The 16,967-nt window shown below is 52.4% G+C and overlaps 1 protein-coding gene across 3 annotated transcripts in view; it reads right to left on the bottom strand.

The window, feature by feature from the left end:
- Ccdc34 (coiled-coil domain containing 34) overlaps positions 1–16,967 on the bottom strand; it is a 59,589-nt gene that overhangs the window by 16,687 nt on the left and 25,935 nt on the right. The window contains exon 6 of one of the 3 annotated variants that reach the window (XM_021263946.2): positions 16,334–16,686. The exons of the other annotated variants lie outside the window; for them this stretch is intronic. Within the exon in view, the coding sequence (XP_021119605.2) occupies positions 16,610–16,686 (77 nt within the window). The 3' untranslated portion in view covers positions 16,334–16,609. Of the gene's footprint in view, positions 1–16,333; positions 16,687–16,967 lie in introns of those variants that run through there. 3 annotated transcript variants of the gene reach the window in all.

Raw genomic sequence — 16,967 nt, 5'->3', positions numbered from 1 at the left:
GAGCTCCTGCACTGAGCTCCCCAGTCCCAAGTGGCAGCCTGGGCAGAGAGGCCCTGGGCAGGCGACAGCTCATCCATGATCTCACCACCCTCATGAAAGGGACAGGAAGGGAGGCCTCTGCCACTGCACCATGGCAGACACACCCAGAGGTGCTCTACGCTGACCTCTGGGGACGCTGCGTCTGCCAGCGCCTTGACTCAGCTGCCTGGGGCCCCTTCCTATGAGAAGTAAAGTTGCACCATTTATATGCTGATCTGTTTAAGGTGTATTTTAAATTTATTTTTGTTAGTACATATTTGCTTTACATAGTGATCATATTCATCATAGGGAATTTGTACCTGTACATAATACGTCTTACCTGTTAATTCTTCTTTTTCCCTCCATCCCTTCCCTTCCCCTTTTTCAAAAACCTTGTTTCCATTTTTCCTTCCATTCTCTTTTTTAAAATCCCTTTTCCCTTCTTTTCCTTCTCTTTCCCTGCTCCTTTGTTCCCCTTCCCATTTGAAAATGTTCTTCCCACTTCCTGGTATGTATCCTCTCTTTCACTCCTTATTTACTCTTTGGGGTGCCGAGGATGTAGCTCAGTGGCACTGCACCTGCCTGACAAGCACAAGGTCCTGAGTTCAGTTCCTGGTATTGAGGAAAAAAATATTTTTGGGGTTTTTCACACAAGACAAACAATGTGATATTTAAACTTGTGTGTCTGATTTATTTCACTTAGCATTATGGTTTTGGGATGCATCCATTTACCTAAAAATGTCTCAAGTTTATCCTTCTTTATGGCAGAGTAGTACTCCATTGTACATAAATACCACATTTTCTTTATCCATTCATCTGTTGATGGGCACATGGGCTGTTTTCAAAATTATCTATTATAAATTGTGCTGCTGTAAACATGGGTGTGGATATATTGCTGTGGTTTGATACTTTCAACTCTTTCAGGAAGATACCTAGAAAGGGGACAGCTGGGTCAAAACCTCCAGTTTTAGTTTTTTGAAGAATCTCTATACTGATTTCCATAGTGGTTGTACCAATTTACATTCCAGCAATTTTGGAGTTAAGATATATTTTTATAGCACCCTAAACACATTAAGACAGGGAGGCAGGCACATTGCAAGGGACAATGGAGAATGAAGAAAGATGTGGACAGAATGAAGAGAACAGAATGGTAACAGCCCCAAGGTCTACTGGTGGGGGCATCGTCCCTGTCCAGCCCACGGGGACATGGACAGAGAGTCGTAGCTGAACCTACATGAGCACTGCAAATATGAGTGAGACCAGCCACTGCCCAGTTCACATTTTGGAGGAAACAGCCTCTGTCCTTTCCACCACCCTGCAGTCTTCTGCCAGTACTTCCCACGATCGAAGTCAGCTGGAAGTCAGGTTGAGAGCCTAGGGACAGTGAACCTAGAGGTCAAGATCGAAGAGCACAGAGAAAGGCTGAGGACAAACCGGCGTGGGCTAATGGAGAAAAACTGCAACTGGCTAGAGGTGGGCTTCAAATTCCTCCTCTCCACCACTAGCTCTTTTGCCTCATGAGTCACCAGGTGCGGACCCCTCCATGGCTGCACAGCCCAGAGTACCTCAGCTCCCTGTCCGCTTTGTAAGCAAACAGCCCTGCCCCTGAGTCAGGACCTTCCCCAGGAAGGTTCATGGGGTCAGAAGTACACGCTTCACTGGAAGTAGTTCCCGGCAGGGCCTTTCTCCGCCGGCTTCTCCTGCTCGGGCCGGGGGGCCAACTCTTCCTTCACCTGCTGCTACGGCAGTCCTGGGATTCCACATCACTGTCTCTTGCTCTACTTTCTAACACAAAGCTCCCTCTTGCTTCTGTCCCAGGCATAGCCTGGTCTTCGAGAGCCCAAGAAGTTTCCTTCCACACTGGAGTGGGTAGGAAAGAGTAAATGTTCAGTAAAAGGTGTCTCTCTCCACCAAGAATTCTCACATCATCTCCCCAAATTTGTTCTTTGTCAGTGCATATCTGGGGGTGAAGCTGGGAATAGTACTTAGGGGAAAAAGGACTTGTTAAGTGGACAGCAGCAGCAGCTGCAGCACTAGCAGTAGTAGTATGTCCCTTTTCCTCAGTGAGGATAAACAGAAACCCTGCAGCGGCTGTGGAGAGTGATTACAATGCAGAAGGGCGGGGTCCTGCACCCGTGGGAGACGCTGCTCCCCAGCCTCGCCTCACGTCTCGGCTACCTCTCCACTGCCGATCTGCCAACACTCCAACTGCTCTGCTCAGAATCACTCTCCTAGGCACCTTCAACCACGAGGTTTTTTAACACAGACTGCAGCTGTTCTTCTTTTCCTGAGAACCACCCTGATGCACATTATTCTTCAGAACGCTGAGTTTCATGCCATGAAAACTGTGTTCCTGGCTTTGAGTTCGTGTGATATAAGAAACTGGAATAACCATGGCCAGCGGAGGGATAATCTTTCAGTTTTTAATCTTTTGTTTTGCTTTGTTTTGTTTTTAACCTTGAAACAGACATTTTCAACATCGTCCATAAGTCTCCTGCTCTTTCAGACGCTGTCTAAACCAAAATCCATTTTCCTGTCTAAAGGTACAGCGAGTTCAAGCTTGTTCCCATTACCTCGCCTTTGTTTGCATCTGCAATCTATCAAATATATTACACACACAAAACGTCAAAGCCTACAGAGGCTGGCTTGCAGGTTATTAAATCTTTTATTTTAAATTAGCTTTTTTTTGTTGAGAAGGGTCTCGCTATTCAGTTCAGGTTGGACTTGAACTCACTATGCCCAGGGTGGCCTCGAACTCATGGTGATCCTGCCGCTTCAGCCTCCTGACCGCTGGGGTTACAGGTGTGGGCCATAGCTTTTCTTATATATATGTGCACAATGTTTTGCTGTACACGTACCTAGAGAATAGTACAGTCAGATTCATACATGCATTGCCTTCCGTGGAGGTCAAAACCTCCAGTTTTAGTGTTTTGAAGAGTCTCTATACTGATTTCCATAGTGGTTGTACCAATTTACACTCCAGCAACTTTAGAGTTAAGGTATATTTTTATAGCACCCTAAACAAATTAAGACAGGGAGGCAGGCACATTGCAAGGGGCAATGGAGAAGGCCAGGGATTTAGCTCAATGGTGCCACACCTGCCTTGCAAGTGAAAGGTCCTGAGTTTGATCCCTGGTTCCAGAAAAAAAAAATCTCATAGTTACCCCTCCCTATCCTGATTAAATCTTCATTCATCGATTTCCTGGCTTTAAGTGGTGAGCTTTGATGCCTACAAAGCAGGTACCTGCATGCGTGGGGTGCAGCAGCACTGTGCAGGGGTCTCCTCTCAGAAGCAGTGTCATGAAATGCACGGCCGGTCCTTGCCATGGAAACACAGCTACTCCCGCGCCCGTGCACGTCTACCCCGAGCTGTGTGGAGGTACTCGTGCCCGGCCCCGCCCCCCAGCACCTCAGCAGGCCACCCGCACCCCCTCAGGCTGTGTCCCGCTCTGCTCTCCTGTCCCCAGCCCTCCCCTGCCGCCCCTGCTCTGTCCCTGCTGCCTGGGAGGGGAGCTGCTGAGGCCTGGTCCGTGCAGGAACCAGGGTGCAGAGGTCTGCACACCGCGAAGGGAGTGGGCAGACGGGCTCCGACACCCACACCTGCGATCTGGATCTGCTACCTTTCTACCTGCAGCTCCTCCAGGAGACTCGGCCCAGAGGCGGGCTGTGGCTGAAGCTCACTCGGGCAGCTTCTCCCTGCCAGACCCCTCTAACAAACCTCACCTACTCTAAGTTGTGGGTGACAAGAAAGGGGCCCAGCGGTCTGCAGTGGGGTAGAGCCCTGCTTTTATCAGCGTCTCGCGCACTCGGACTTCGCCCCTTTTCTCTTCCAACGCATTGCAGTTTCTCCACTTCTGTTTCTTCGACCACTACCCAAGATAAACTGCCTGCACAAAAGCCCTCGCTCGTCTCAGGCCCATGGAGGAGCTCAGGCTAGCACAGCCCCCGCTAACTTTGCTACTTACCCCTTTTCACCTTCTAGAGACTGCTCTCAAACCACAGCAGGGCTTCTCAATACAGACCGTGCAATGTCACTGCCTTGTGCAAAACTTCTAACGGCTCCCATCATGTCAGTCCCCCCCCAGTGTCTCCAAGGCTCAAAAGGAGCCCCTGGTTCCCCCTGAACCTGCTTATTTTCTCCTTCCACTCAGCACCACGACACTGCCTTGTGTGTGTGTGTTTCTGAGACATCCATTCCACACCCCCGAGAACATCCGCAGCCCAGGGCCTGACATTAGGTAGGCATTAAAAGAGCTGTTAAGTAGGCAGTGGAGCACATGATTTTCATTATGCACATTATATCAGACGAGAGGAAAAACCTTCCCGTCAGCTTCTTTGTTTGAGTGGCTTTGTGATATGATTATCCAACAGTGGATGATAAATGTGAGAAAAAGGGCTAAAAGCCTTGTGCCAATACGAGTCTTGCAGAGGATAGAAAAGCAAAGACCATTTCTCTTGATCAAAAGCTAGATGTAATCAAGGCTGAATTTGCCCAGGGATATTTAGGTTTATAACTACAGACTTAAAGCTATAAAAACACCAGTATTATTGAAATGCCTGCAGGCAAAATTACTCTATTATTGTAAGGCTAAATGGCCCAGCCCCAAATGTCCTATTTTGCCTTTGAAATAATTATTTTTAAAGTGATTTCTATAAAGAGGTTCCTCAGGAATGTGACTGTCACACTGGGACATAGATCACACCCCTTGCCCGATGAATGGGAAAGAGAGAAGATGCATCGCATGTAGGGAAATGTTTTCTTGACCCACAAAGGGAATGAGGAAATGATGGCAAGGTCCTCAGAAATCGAAGCTGTTTCTTAAAAGGAAATAGAGGACCTTAGGAAGTGCGACTGCTGAGCCCACCGGGCCCTGGCTGTGCATTCGTCAGCCGGCAAGGAGACTGGCCCTCCTTCAGAGTCCGCACCCGCCAATACGCAGGAGCCTGCGTAGGTGAACTGACCTTTACCCTAGGTCCGCTGGTGTGCGAGGACTGACACACGTTGTGTATTCACTGTGTGTCTTGAACACTCACCAAGAAAGGGCTCAGTTGATAGGGCATAATGAGCAGGTTTGCAGAACTAGGAGAAGCATGATTTGTATGCTTAAAAGTCTACTGCAAATTTTAGCAAGAATCATTTTGAATTATTTCTTTATTCCTTTGAAGACATTCATTTGTCATCCTGCCAGCATCTAAATGAGCTTCTGGTTTCCATGGCCAACAGGACTCTCATTAGCACTCCTGATTATTGTTTCAAATTAGAAATGGATCATGTCCGCTCAACAGGGACCGCTGCATGAGCACAGGAGAAAAAGCTGTTCTGCGTAAGTGAAATGATCTTCTTTGAAACTAGAGGTCTGTTTTGATGACTCTTCGCAGACAAAGAGTTGGATGCTGAGCCAGGAGCCATGGACGGGTGTCTCTGGGCAGGCCACTCACTGCTGCTGAGCCTCAGTGTTTGCGTGAGTAAACTGAAGGCATATGAGGAGGCACAATCTCACCAGGCCCAGTAAGGGCTGTCCCTACTGCAAACACTGAGATGCACTGGGGGGACACATCAGGAAATACTATCCGCCCTTGTCCCTGTCTGAGGCCCTAGAGGAAAGGAGGAAAGACCTTATAGATCCATCGCCTATTGCTAAACAAACCACTCCAAAATCCATGTCTTCATGTAACAATGTTTCACTGTATTTCACAAGCCTGTGGTTTGCTGGGCAAAGCTGGGTAGTTTCCCTTCGCCAAGCAGTGTATCTGGTCACTTAAGTGCTGCGTTCAGTGGAAAGCTCAGCTCTTTGAAAGGAGCAGCCATGCTGGCCCTCGTCCTTCAGGGCATGCCACGTAATCTCTCTTATCCTGCAGCCCATCCCAAGCTCCTCTATGGCAAGGAAGCTTCCCAGGAGACAAGCCTCCACGTGCCAGTGTTCACAGACTCCTGCTGGATCACACTGTCACCGTCCCCAAGTCCCTTGCTCGAGCCCAGCCCCAAGATGGGGTGAAGGTGCCACAAGGGAATAAACCCCAGGGAACATGGCTCTGTGGAAGAGAAGGAATGTGAGATGCAGACAGGACGCTGCAGAGGAAGATGTGTCTGCAGAGCTTGACCATCTGTCTTCCCCCAGTTGATAGCTGATTTCCTGTTGGAAGCGGGGCTCTGGCTGCAAGAGGTGGGTCACTGTGGGTTTGACCTGGAAGAGTTCATCTCCCTCCCGGACTCCTCTCTGGACCTCTCTCTGCTTCCTGTCCGCCATGCCTTGAACACCTCTCCTCCACCAGACCCTTCAGCCGTGCCATTCTGCCTTGGAGCCAGCTGACTGCAGGCTGAAAATGCTACAAAGTGTTAGCCAAAATGAACTCTTCCTCTTTTAGGTTGCAGCTGTCAAGTACGGCGTCTCAGTGATGAGGGCAGTGTCGGAGACAATGACACTAGTGGTCATTTCAGCATTACGGGAGTGATCTGGCATTTTTCATACAATCAGACTCGTTGCAATAATCTTGTGACCAATGAAGGAAGCTGTGTGGTCTGAAGGGCTAAGGGAAGAATGGACCAATTCCGTTTTCTATCTCTGGGAGAGTACAGCAATAAACAGTTACTGAGCCTCTGCAGTGTACCCAGAGCTACACTGAGGAACCACTCAGTGGCGACACAGGAGAAGCACACCAAGACCTTCAACACAGCAAACTGTAACGGAACGAGTCTTCGATGCTGACACTGCGCTCCAATAGCAATGCCGCGGTAGCTGGGATTACTGCCCCTATGGCACGAATCCACTTTCTAAAAACCACTGAATTGTATGTTTCACACATGTTCATTTAATTCTCACAGCAATCTTATGAGGAAGGTAACAGGGTTCCCATTCTACAGGGGAGGAAATTAAAGTTTTGAATGGTTAAGCCACTTTTCAAGGTCACTGAAGAAATGAGAGGCAAAGGTAGAATTCAAATATGTGCCCAGATTTGTCCAGCCACCAAATACTTATCAAATGCTTTTTCTCTTCTAAATTCTGAATCTTTATGTTTTCACCTACCACATGTTCAACAGTAGTTTCTTCATCAGAAGCCCAAAGAGGTTCCAAAGAGGGTGGATGAATAGATGCTGGGAACCGGGACTGAGCGTGGTTAGATGTGTTTACCTCTAGTCAACTGGTGAGTCCTGGGGCCCAGAAACACAAAGCATCACCGCGCCCTTACGAAAGGTTTCGTGGGACTTACTCTCCTCCACGAAAAAGCAACTCCTGGGCCTCGCTCCCCTGGGGCTCCTGCTTCCCCACTGCCCCTGCCAGTCAAGTCAGGGGACCGGCCATGGCTTTGAGTTTCCCTGGCATCGTCCTTCATCGTCACTTCTGCTGACTTGGACAGCAAGAGTGTTGATGACTACAGCTCAGGTCTTGGGAGTGAAGACAGGGAGATGGTGAGATCTTGGGCCTGTATTCTTGCTTCAGCAGGCAAGTTTTGGAAATAACTTTGTCCAGAATTCTAAATCTCCAGGTGTATCAAAAATTATGCAAAATGTCCCCATATTCTCCTGACTTTCTTATGGAGACACGAAAGAAGACATGGTTATCTTGTGTACAGTGTAAAAAATCACGTTAGTTTTGCATCCACATTTACAGTAAAAGGTGACGCTTTGAGGACCTCGAGCATTCTGGTTAAAGGAGATTATCTTGGGGTGCAGCCCCCGGAGTAGGAGTCGTGTCTGGATAAAAGGCTGGCCATCTGTATAAGAAACAGCTAAGAAAAAACACAAGGCTGGCCAGAGTGGAGGAGAAGAGGCAGTAGGCGTGCGAGGAATTCCACAGACCCGAGGCCCGGCTGGGCAGCCTGCCCCTCGTGGTCATCCCAGGGAGCTGGGGAGTTGCCTGCAGCGGGAGGAGCACAGGGATGAGGAACCGAGTGAGGGGACTGGGGGCCGTGTGGGGGCCCATGCAGCCGCTTCCTCCCGGTCTTCAGGAGAAAAAGCCCCTAAAGAAAACGGTGCCAGCAGTGAAGCCCACAGAGGAGCTTCTCCGTCGACCCTGGGCATTTCGAGACGGCCGCTGGTATGGACTGAAAATGTTGGACCAAAGGGAAGTTTGATCTATTTCTTTTTAAATAGAGAGACTTTCCTAGCTGGTTCCGCTTTTTCTTTACCTTCTCCTGAACCTTACGGATTACCATGATGATCAGTGAGTTTCAGGTATAAAGAAGCAGAAATCCAGATAGGTAAGCTTCACCATAGGCCAGGAGAATTAAGGGGGCGATAAAGTTAGAAGCTGCAGTAAGGACCATCAAGCCAACGTGCCCAGGAACAGAGAACAGGGAAAGCCGGAAGGGCCTTGTTTTTCGGGGTTTGTTTTTTTTGGCACCAGGAACTGAACTCAGGGCCTCAAGTTTGCCGAGCAGGTGCTGCGTCCCTGAGCTACACCCCCGGCCTGAAGAGTCATTTTTTAAAACATACCAATTTTACATTTTTTCCCCCTAAGGATAAGGTTCATAGAAAAAGAAAGTACCACTCAGAATAAACCACAAGCACAGAAAATAGGATTTAAGTATAACTTGAAGTCCTGTGAGAGGGTAGGGCTGAAGAGGTGGGAGTGGGGGGAGCTCTATGACACAGCACTCGCCTGACACCTGCAAGGCGAAAGGGAAGAGCAGAGGGGGCGGACTCTCCCTGCCCTAAGGCTGTATGCTTCCTCTCCCTACAAAACATTCCTTGGTCCTTATTTCCGAGAAAGCATGGTTTCTTAACAGAAAGTACTGATTTTTACAGAAGTAATGTAAATGTTCTTATGAGCGTATGCTCTTCATTATCACTACGAGAACCACATGTTTCAAAGTTGAGAAGAAAATGTGCTTCCAGTTTGACATTGCACGTTTCCCACTGACTGTGTATCATGCAGCAGAACACAGAGTCTGTTCCTGCCGCCTGGGACTGCCGTCCACAAGGCCACCTACTACTGGGTATTGTAATTCACCAGGTTCTTTCTGGAAATGTTGAGAACTCGAAACCCACAGGCATCCAGTTGAAAATGTCACCAAGACAGCACTCACTCAACTTTGTGCTCTGTTTAATACAGGGGTCCGTGTTCCTGATTAAATCATCAGTGTCTCTAGGGGCATGCAGCGTATCTGCCCGTGAACTGAGCGGAAGCTGAACTGGCGCGTTCATTGGATCTCTAAGCAGCCGGCCGGGGGATGGAGACACGGCCTCTCTGGTGGACGACAAGGAGGATGCGATGGCCTGAGAACAACAGGGTGGCTCACCAGGTGGCCGTTCCACGTGAGGGAGGAAGGCACTGCGGTGCTGACTGCAGAAAGAAGCCTCAGAACCGCCAGGTAACAGCTCTCCCACTGCCTCAGGAACTCAGCCCGCAGAGGGATCCCCCCAGGAACTGCACCGAGTGGTGTTGTGACTGCTGACTTCAGATTCAGAAAACATGCCAGAAAGCGGAGCTGTTAAACAGAGAACAGTTCTGTTTGGGGCGGGGTGCCAGGGATGTACCAGGCTCTCCCCACTGAGCTGCATCCCGGCTCCTTTTCATTTCTTGAGATGGGGGCTCCCTCACTCCCTGCACAGTCCAGACGGGCCCCGAGTTGTGATCCTCCTGTCTCCGCCTTGCACCACTGCGCCAGGCTCTTCTGTGCGTCCACGCCGTGAGCATTTCTTGAACACACCTTCCGAGTGCCAAGCACTGCGTGCAGAGGAAGCCGGGCGAAGGAGGCATCACCAGCCCCTGCCTCGGGGAGCGGATCTTCGCTGGCCAACCAGGCTGGAGTAGAGCCCTGAGGAAACCGGCCTGCAAGGCGGGACTGCGAGTCAGGAGGAGATGGCCAAGGTCCTCAGATGGAGACCCTCCGGCCCACCGTGCAGTGAGTGCTCCGGAGACTGGTGCGCGGCTCTGACAGGGTGGGAGCGAGAAGCCAGTGACCAGCACTGCAGGCCACAGGAAGGGCCGTGTGCCCGAAAACCCTCAGAAAGGCGAGTGGTGCGGGGCACTGGCCCCGCAGGCTCCGGAGAGGCCCGGTTTGCTGGGTTTGCACCATCTGAGCCAGCAGGAGCTGCTGACCGGCTGCCGGGTTGTTTTAGAGACCCGACCCGCGCCTGTGGTGTGGAGTGGACTTGAGGCAGCGGGAGCAGGGAGGCGCTGGGGACCGCGCAGCCGTGAGGTGGATGCAGGTGGACGAGCGGCACAGCGGACAGTCGGATTCAAATCCCCGATCTCTGATGCCACCCGGGACTGGCCGAGATCAGACCTAGAAAGGCCCTTTTGGGCAAGAGCGAGGTTCCCCTTGCTGTGTGCGCCCTGCCTGGCCTCTCTGACGTCCCGTGGTGGAGGGCAGCAGGTTGGAGCGGGCTTTTGCGGGCCCCGAGGACTGGAGGAGGATGGAGAGCTCGAGGGAGGCACCAGGCCCACGCCCTTCCCGAGCCAGTGCAAACTGGAGCTCAGCCGCACCCCCGGCTTGGCCTGGCCCAGGTTGGGCCTGTATCTCGGGGCCTCTGGTGCCTCCGCTCCAAGGATGCTCCTCTCTTCTCCCCTCCTCTCCTCTCCCCTCCTCTCCTCTCCTCTCCTCTCCTCCACGCTCCTGTCCTCCACGCCACTGGCCGTAGCGGCTTCCGGTTTCTCTTTCGTTTTTATTGTATGTGGGGGATTCTCCTGGGAATGTTGGACTGTCTTTCACACCGGAATGAGGGCAGTGACTAGCTCTTCTTTGCTCTTCTTTGCCGCTGCAAGTTGAACTGCCAACAGGACTTTTACTGCCTCACATTGTTTTTATGTTTTGGTCCACGTTTGCACTGCAGGGTGTTTACAGCCCTCGTGGGGAGGTGTGCGTGCCTGCGACTCGTCCTCATCCTGTTACGGCCCTGTTCCTCTGCCTCTCCCTCCTCCATTTCTTCCTCTCTTTCCCATTCGTGAAAGGTCTAGCTCCCTGCTTCATGTCATCGTTTATTTTGCTCTTTAATTTATTTATACTTTGGTGTCTCATAGAAGAAAAATCACGTCATACTTGAGCTGTGTGTCTGATTGATTTCACTTAACATCATGGTCTCAAGATGCATCTGTTTTCCTACAAATGACTCAAGTTTCTCCTTCTTTATGGCAGAGTAGTCCTCCATTGTGTGTAAACACATTTGCTTTGTCCCTTCATCTGCTGATGGACAGACAAGCCACTTCCAAGATTCAGCTATTACAAGCTGTGCTCTGAGCTGCTTCTAACTGACTGAATACAGACTGCTTAATTACTGGCTACATCTGTCAAAACAGACAGAATCTATGTGTTAGCATATTAAGGAAGTGGTGAGAAGTGATCCCGACTGAGGGTTTTTTGAGATCTTTATGGCATATGTAAACTATCCATGTACTTTGAAGTACTGAGTGTTCTAGTGGTTACCTCTTAGGGTCTGACTCTGGCCCCAGCACAGGCCAGGAAGCCTGCACACTCCTCAGCTCCCTCCAGCCCAGTGTGGAAGCCACAGTCCCTCCCTGGGCTCCTCGGGGTGGCGGCCAGTGCACCATCTGCCGGGGGGAGGCCTGGACTTCCGGAAGGCCGCCTGGCACATGGTGCCACATCCGATGAGCAGATCTGACACCAAGCCAGGACGTACTCAGGTCAGAAACAAAGCAGAGTTTCCAGACCGAGTCTTCCGGGTGTCTCCTAAGTGGGCTCCGGAGGCAAACTCGAACACGGTGCGCGGCCTGGCAGGCGGTACTGGAGGAGCGGACAGTGAACAGGCGAGCATTATGGGAAATAAGCCGTTTGCTCATTTGAAAACATCGACCTCCAGAAACAAATTCCTCAGACCGCGAGCCCGCGCCCAGCTGTGTCTGCTCTCCCAGGGCTGAGCGAAGACAGCTTTGCCAGCAAGAATAACGCTCCCTCCAGATGATTGGGCTCTCATGGGCTGGGGAGGTGGAAACGCGGAACCTGAGCTCACGCAGGGCCAGGAGTCAGGGAGGCTTCAGAGAAACCTAACACCTCGCACAACCAAGCGTGGCTGGAAAAGTAAATACCAGCTCGAGGCAGACGCAGGGTCACAGTGGGCTCCATTCATGCATCCACAGCCCCAGCGCCACAGCCTGGCCTGGAAGGTCCTCGGAACCCCCAGAACGACCGCCCTGCGGCTCCAGGTGGCATGGGAGGAGAGGGAGTGTCATTGAGCTGCATGTGAACCATGTAGAGGCACCGGAAGGAGCTCGTGATCCACTCAGGAGCCCCGGAAAGCATCAGGAGGAACCAAGAATAAATATGCAGGCGATTCCGGAACTGCTGTGCCGGGAAGACTTGTCATCTTCCCACTCTTACTATCTGGCGTCAGGATTAATTTCAGTTTCAGGATGTCACTGCAATAAGGTGATCTAAAACACCGGGCTCCTTGCTGGCACTTGCAAGGTAGTGAGCTCCTTCCCACCGGAAGTGCAGGCATCGCCTTATTGCAGACACCATCGCCTCCTTCCATGCGTGAATCAAGAGGCACAAAGACTACGGCAGCTAGGAGATGCACAGAAATGCACTCTTCGTGTGTCATGGCGGCTGCAGGAGTTCAAAGGCGCCAGGAATACAGCCTGGGCCTGTCTGGGGCAGCTAGAATAGACCGAGAGGACACAAGGTGGGAGTCCCTCAGAACATCCCAGACGCCTTGTATACTGGGAATGAATCCTTCTTGGATGAACGGTTTACCATATTGGTGAAGAAAGAGAAACTCGTACACATCCTTGCTGGAAACGTCTATGAGTTCAGCCATTATAGAAAACTGTACAGAGGCTCCTCAAAAACTAGAAATAGAGCCATCATAGGGTCCTTCAACCCACTACCAGGTACATCCAAAGAGCTCTGCACATGGACACTGTTTGCAGCATTGTTCACAATAGCCAAGGTGTCGAGTCAGCCTGAGTGTCCATCAACAGACAAATGGATGAAGAAAATGTGGTGCTGTATATATCATCTATGGAACATTATTCAGCCATAAAAAAGAATGACATTCTGTCATCTGCAGCAACACTGATGGAACCCAAGGTCATTATGTTAAGTGGTAAGTCAGCCATGGGAAATAAATTCTCCATAATCACATTTATGAGTGGAAGCTAAAAAGCTGATCTCAAAGAAGGAGAACAGACAAAGGGCTACCAGAGGCACAGAAAGGTGTGACGGAGGGAGGGACAGACAGCGGGTGGGCGGTGGGAACAGGGCTGCAGCAAGGTGGCGGGGACAACCTCTGACGTCTACAGCACGGTCGCCAAGCTGTGGTTGACAGCAGTTGACTGAATATTTCACAAATGCCTATGGAGCAGAACTGGAATGTCTCCAATACAAAACGATAAACGTCTGCAGCACCAGACGCCCGTCTCCACGCTGCGATCACACATTACACACGTGCGTCGGAACCTCACACTCTGTCCCATCATAGGCCCATACCCGCAGTACGATGCCAACGAAGTCAGGATCTCTTTTCTTAAATTCCAGGTGACCAAAATGCCCCCAAATATCTAGTATCGGGGGGCGCTGATTGGGCAGAAATCTTTTCCTGGCTCCGATTCTTGGCAACAAATAGAATCAGGGACGTGGACCATCCACTTGTCCAATTCGCTTTTGCTCCGTCCCTAGAGATGCCTGCACCATCTGGGCCCCACTGTACCCAGCGTGGCACAAGGTTCTGTTCACACCGAGACGCTCTGGAAGTGAAATTGGCCCCGTGAATAATTTCCTGAGAAACAGACATTGGCCGGAGACTGTCCCAGGGAACCCAGGACTTGTCACAAATGTGTTGGCAGTGGATGCCCTGCAACGCATCCCATGCTTCCCAAGGAGGGAGAACGCGGCCCAGTGCCCCTTTCCGTGCCAGCTGGAGCCAGCGTGTCCTGGGCTGGCATCTGACAACCCGCAGCAGGTCACAAAGCCATAAACATCACCCGCCACCACCCGAATAACAGAGGGGCCTGCTGCCTGTCGGACGCCAGACGCTTGCCTCTGACGGAGCATCGTGGGAGCCCACCTCGCAGCACCCAGACCTCATCACTGCCCAGCGCAGGCCCATCTCTGTCCAGGAAGCAGAGCGTGGGCTGCATCCCACCCACAGGCCTGTGGGTAACTGAGCCGAAGGGCTTGAGGGCGGACTGCAGAGGTCTCCTTGCTTAGGAAGATGATCGCGGCCGTAGCAGCGCTTCTCGCACCTGAATGTCCCCAGGAATCGAGGCTCTGGCTCAGTCCTGTGTGCGGGCAACAGGGCAGGGCTGCTGTCCACACTCTGGCAAGCTCGCAGGTCTACAGCGCAGGGTCACCAGGCCCCATGCGAGCTAAGCCACGCGGAAACAGGCTGGAACCCTGTCCTCCGCGGCCATGGGTGGGAGAACAGCAGGGAGGACGGAAGGCGGAGGGGAGAGAGAGTGTGGAAGAGGGGAGTCGAGGGAAGGGAAATGCGAATGTGCTGGAGGAGGCCCCGCTGGAGGTGAGAAGGGGCCAGGGTAAGCAGCTCCTCGGGAAGCAGGAGCAGGAGAAGGGTTCTACCCCGCGGCTTGCAGCACCGGGAGAAGTCCCCGCCCCGAGTCCCTGCATGGTCACAGCTGCTGACCAGTGAGTCCTTAGACCCCCAGGGACACACAGAGAAGCAGGGACACACGGAGGCCTCCCGCCCAGTCACCTGCAAGGTTTTCAGGACAGCACCCCGAAACAATGCATTTCACACTGTGACCTGTGACCGCACGCACGCATGCACACGCACGCACGCACACCCGCACGTGTACGCTCTACTGGCTGTTCCATCCCTCCAGCTGCAGCCCCCAAAGTGCCGCCTGCTGTGAGCTGTGTGTCAGGCCGCGCTCCACCTGCTCCCCACAACCTCGCCTCTGGACAGTGCCCCCTCCGGCAGTGGACCCAAAGGCAAGGGACAAGCCAGGCCTCTCCCGGACCGTGCTGGGGCTAGATTGGGCTCTGCTGTCTGCTCAGGCTGTGCTCCACCGTCCCCAGACCCCCCATTCAAGTAGTTGTGAGGAGCGGAAGACAGTGCGGAGCAGTAGGAGTCACCTGCAGTTCTCTTCCTGCCTCTCATTTCTGGAAACCTAAACCACTAAGGGAATATTCAGTACAGCCAAAAAAGGAGAACTGTATCCAAACAGAAACTTCCCACCCCCTACCCAAGACAAGAAGGTGCCTGTGACCACTGACCCGTCCACTCCACTGCATTAGGAAAGGCCGGCGGGTCAGTGGGCAGCTCCTGGGCGTGTCCGGGGCACGGAGGGCGACCCTGGGGACTCTATCTGGTCCCTCCCCTTCCTCTCCGGCTCTGTCCCCTGCTCAGCTTCCCAGGCACCATGAACTGAGCAGCTGTGCACCCCCACGCCCCTCCACCATGGTGCTCCCACCTTGCAGCTGCTGACCATGGACCGGACCCCCTTCAACTGTGAGCTAAGTTAAACTTCCCCTCCTCTAAGTCGCGGGCTTGGTACTGCATCCAGTAATGGGAAAGTGACAGACAGTGGGCCCGGCTAGAGTGCAGAGGGGACCAGAGAGAAGGAGGGTTCATGACAGAGGCCCTGAAGGAGGAGTCTTGTCTGAGCCCAGACACTTGAAGGAAGTCGGGATAATCCAGAAGATAGTGGCGGTCGGTGCGGGATGTCCAGACAGGTGGCCCCTTCTGACCTTGACCGCGGCCCAGAGCAGTGTGCAAGAGGTGGTGGACAGCGCACAGGGCAGGCAGGGCCCACAGATGAGCCCCGTGCTTGGGAGACCCGCCAGGCCCCATGGCCGCAGACGTCCTGGGCCTTGGCGCTGTGGAAGGCGCAGCGCGGAGCAAAGTGCTCCAGGGTTAGCTCTACCCACAGAAACGACAGCCCAAAAGCCAAATGCCTGGGCCTCGGCTACGAAGGGTCGTTGCCTCCATGGGTGGGGGGCGAACATTCAGTCCTAACACCAGCTGGGGCCCCTTCCTCCAGCTGCCACGGCCTCGGTGAGACAGCGCTCTCAGGGGAGCGGCCGAGGCCTCTCAGTCAGCTGGGCGTCCCAATGGCTCATTCCTGCTGGACAGCTGAGAGCCGCCACACGCGCCCATGCATAGGGCGGCCCTGTCTGTGAAGTATGGAGGCAGAGCCTCCCGGCCAACGACAGCTGCAAGACCGGTGTGTCTGCCTTCAGCTCTGGGCTCTGCTGAGAGTGGGCCGGCGTCACCATCCTTCCGGGATGCGCCCGAGATGCCTATCTTCAGATCTCAGCAGCAGAGGAGCGAGTTCCCGGCCCCTGCCTCGGTGGGTGTCAGCCTACGAAGGGGTCCAGGACACCGCCCTGCCATGATCGCGGCCTCTGGCAAATGACAATCAGGTCCAGGCAGAGACCGGAGCATTTATTCAGCACTGCAACCCAGTTCAGCAGCTTTAGTAGTCTGGAAAAATAAGGAAACTTAAAAAGAAGCAAAAAGGAATAAATTGTTCTCCCCTTTCAATTATTGTTCACTTATTTCAGAAGGATTCCCATGGGGAAAAGTTGTTGTAGATCCGTTTATTTCAAAAGCAGGATGGCCAACTGGGAGATGAACATCATTGATGGCAACTATTTGGTCTGCTCAAACGCTGGCTGCTCCTTTCCTTTTGCCTTCTCTTTTCTCTCCCTGTTGTCTCACTCTTCTATTCTACCCGAAGTGGGGCCGGGGATTTAGCTCAGTGGTTCCGCCGTCTGCATTACAAGTACAAGGTCCCGAGTTTGATCCTTGGTACCAAAAAAAAGAAAATACCCGAAGCTTTTTACCAGTAAGAGTAGCAAATCAGAATGTAACTAAAGTATAAGCTCTGAGATAAAAGCTGTTTTTATTCAGACAGTTCTGAGCCAGGCGCGGTGGTGGCCACCTGTAAACTCAGCACGCCTGGGGAGGCTGAGGCAGGAAGACCTCACGTTCAAGCCCAGCCTGGACTGTTAGGGACTTAGCTAGACTCTGCCTGCGCCAAATAAAATTAAAAAGGACTAGGGATGGACTCAGTGCGAAGGCCCTG

This window comes from Heterocephalus glaber, unplaced genomic scaffold (genome assembly GCF_053883595.1).
Source record: "Heterocephalus glaber isolate CG9 unplaced genomic scaffold, H.glaber_assembly_v1.0 deba00001428, whole genome shotgun sequence".
In the NCBI taxonomy this organism is placed as follows: domain Eukaryota; kingdom Metazoa; phylum Chordata; class Mammalia; order Rodentia; family Bathyergidae; genus Heterocephalus; species Heterocephalus glaber.
Note: the sequence above shows the minus strand (reverse complement) of the source record. Positions and strands in the feature narration are given on the sequence as shown.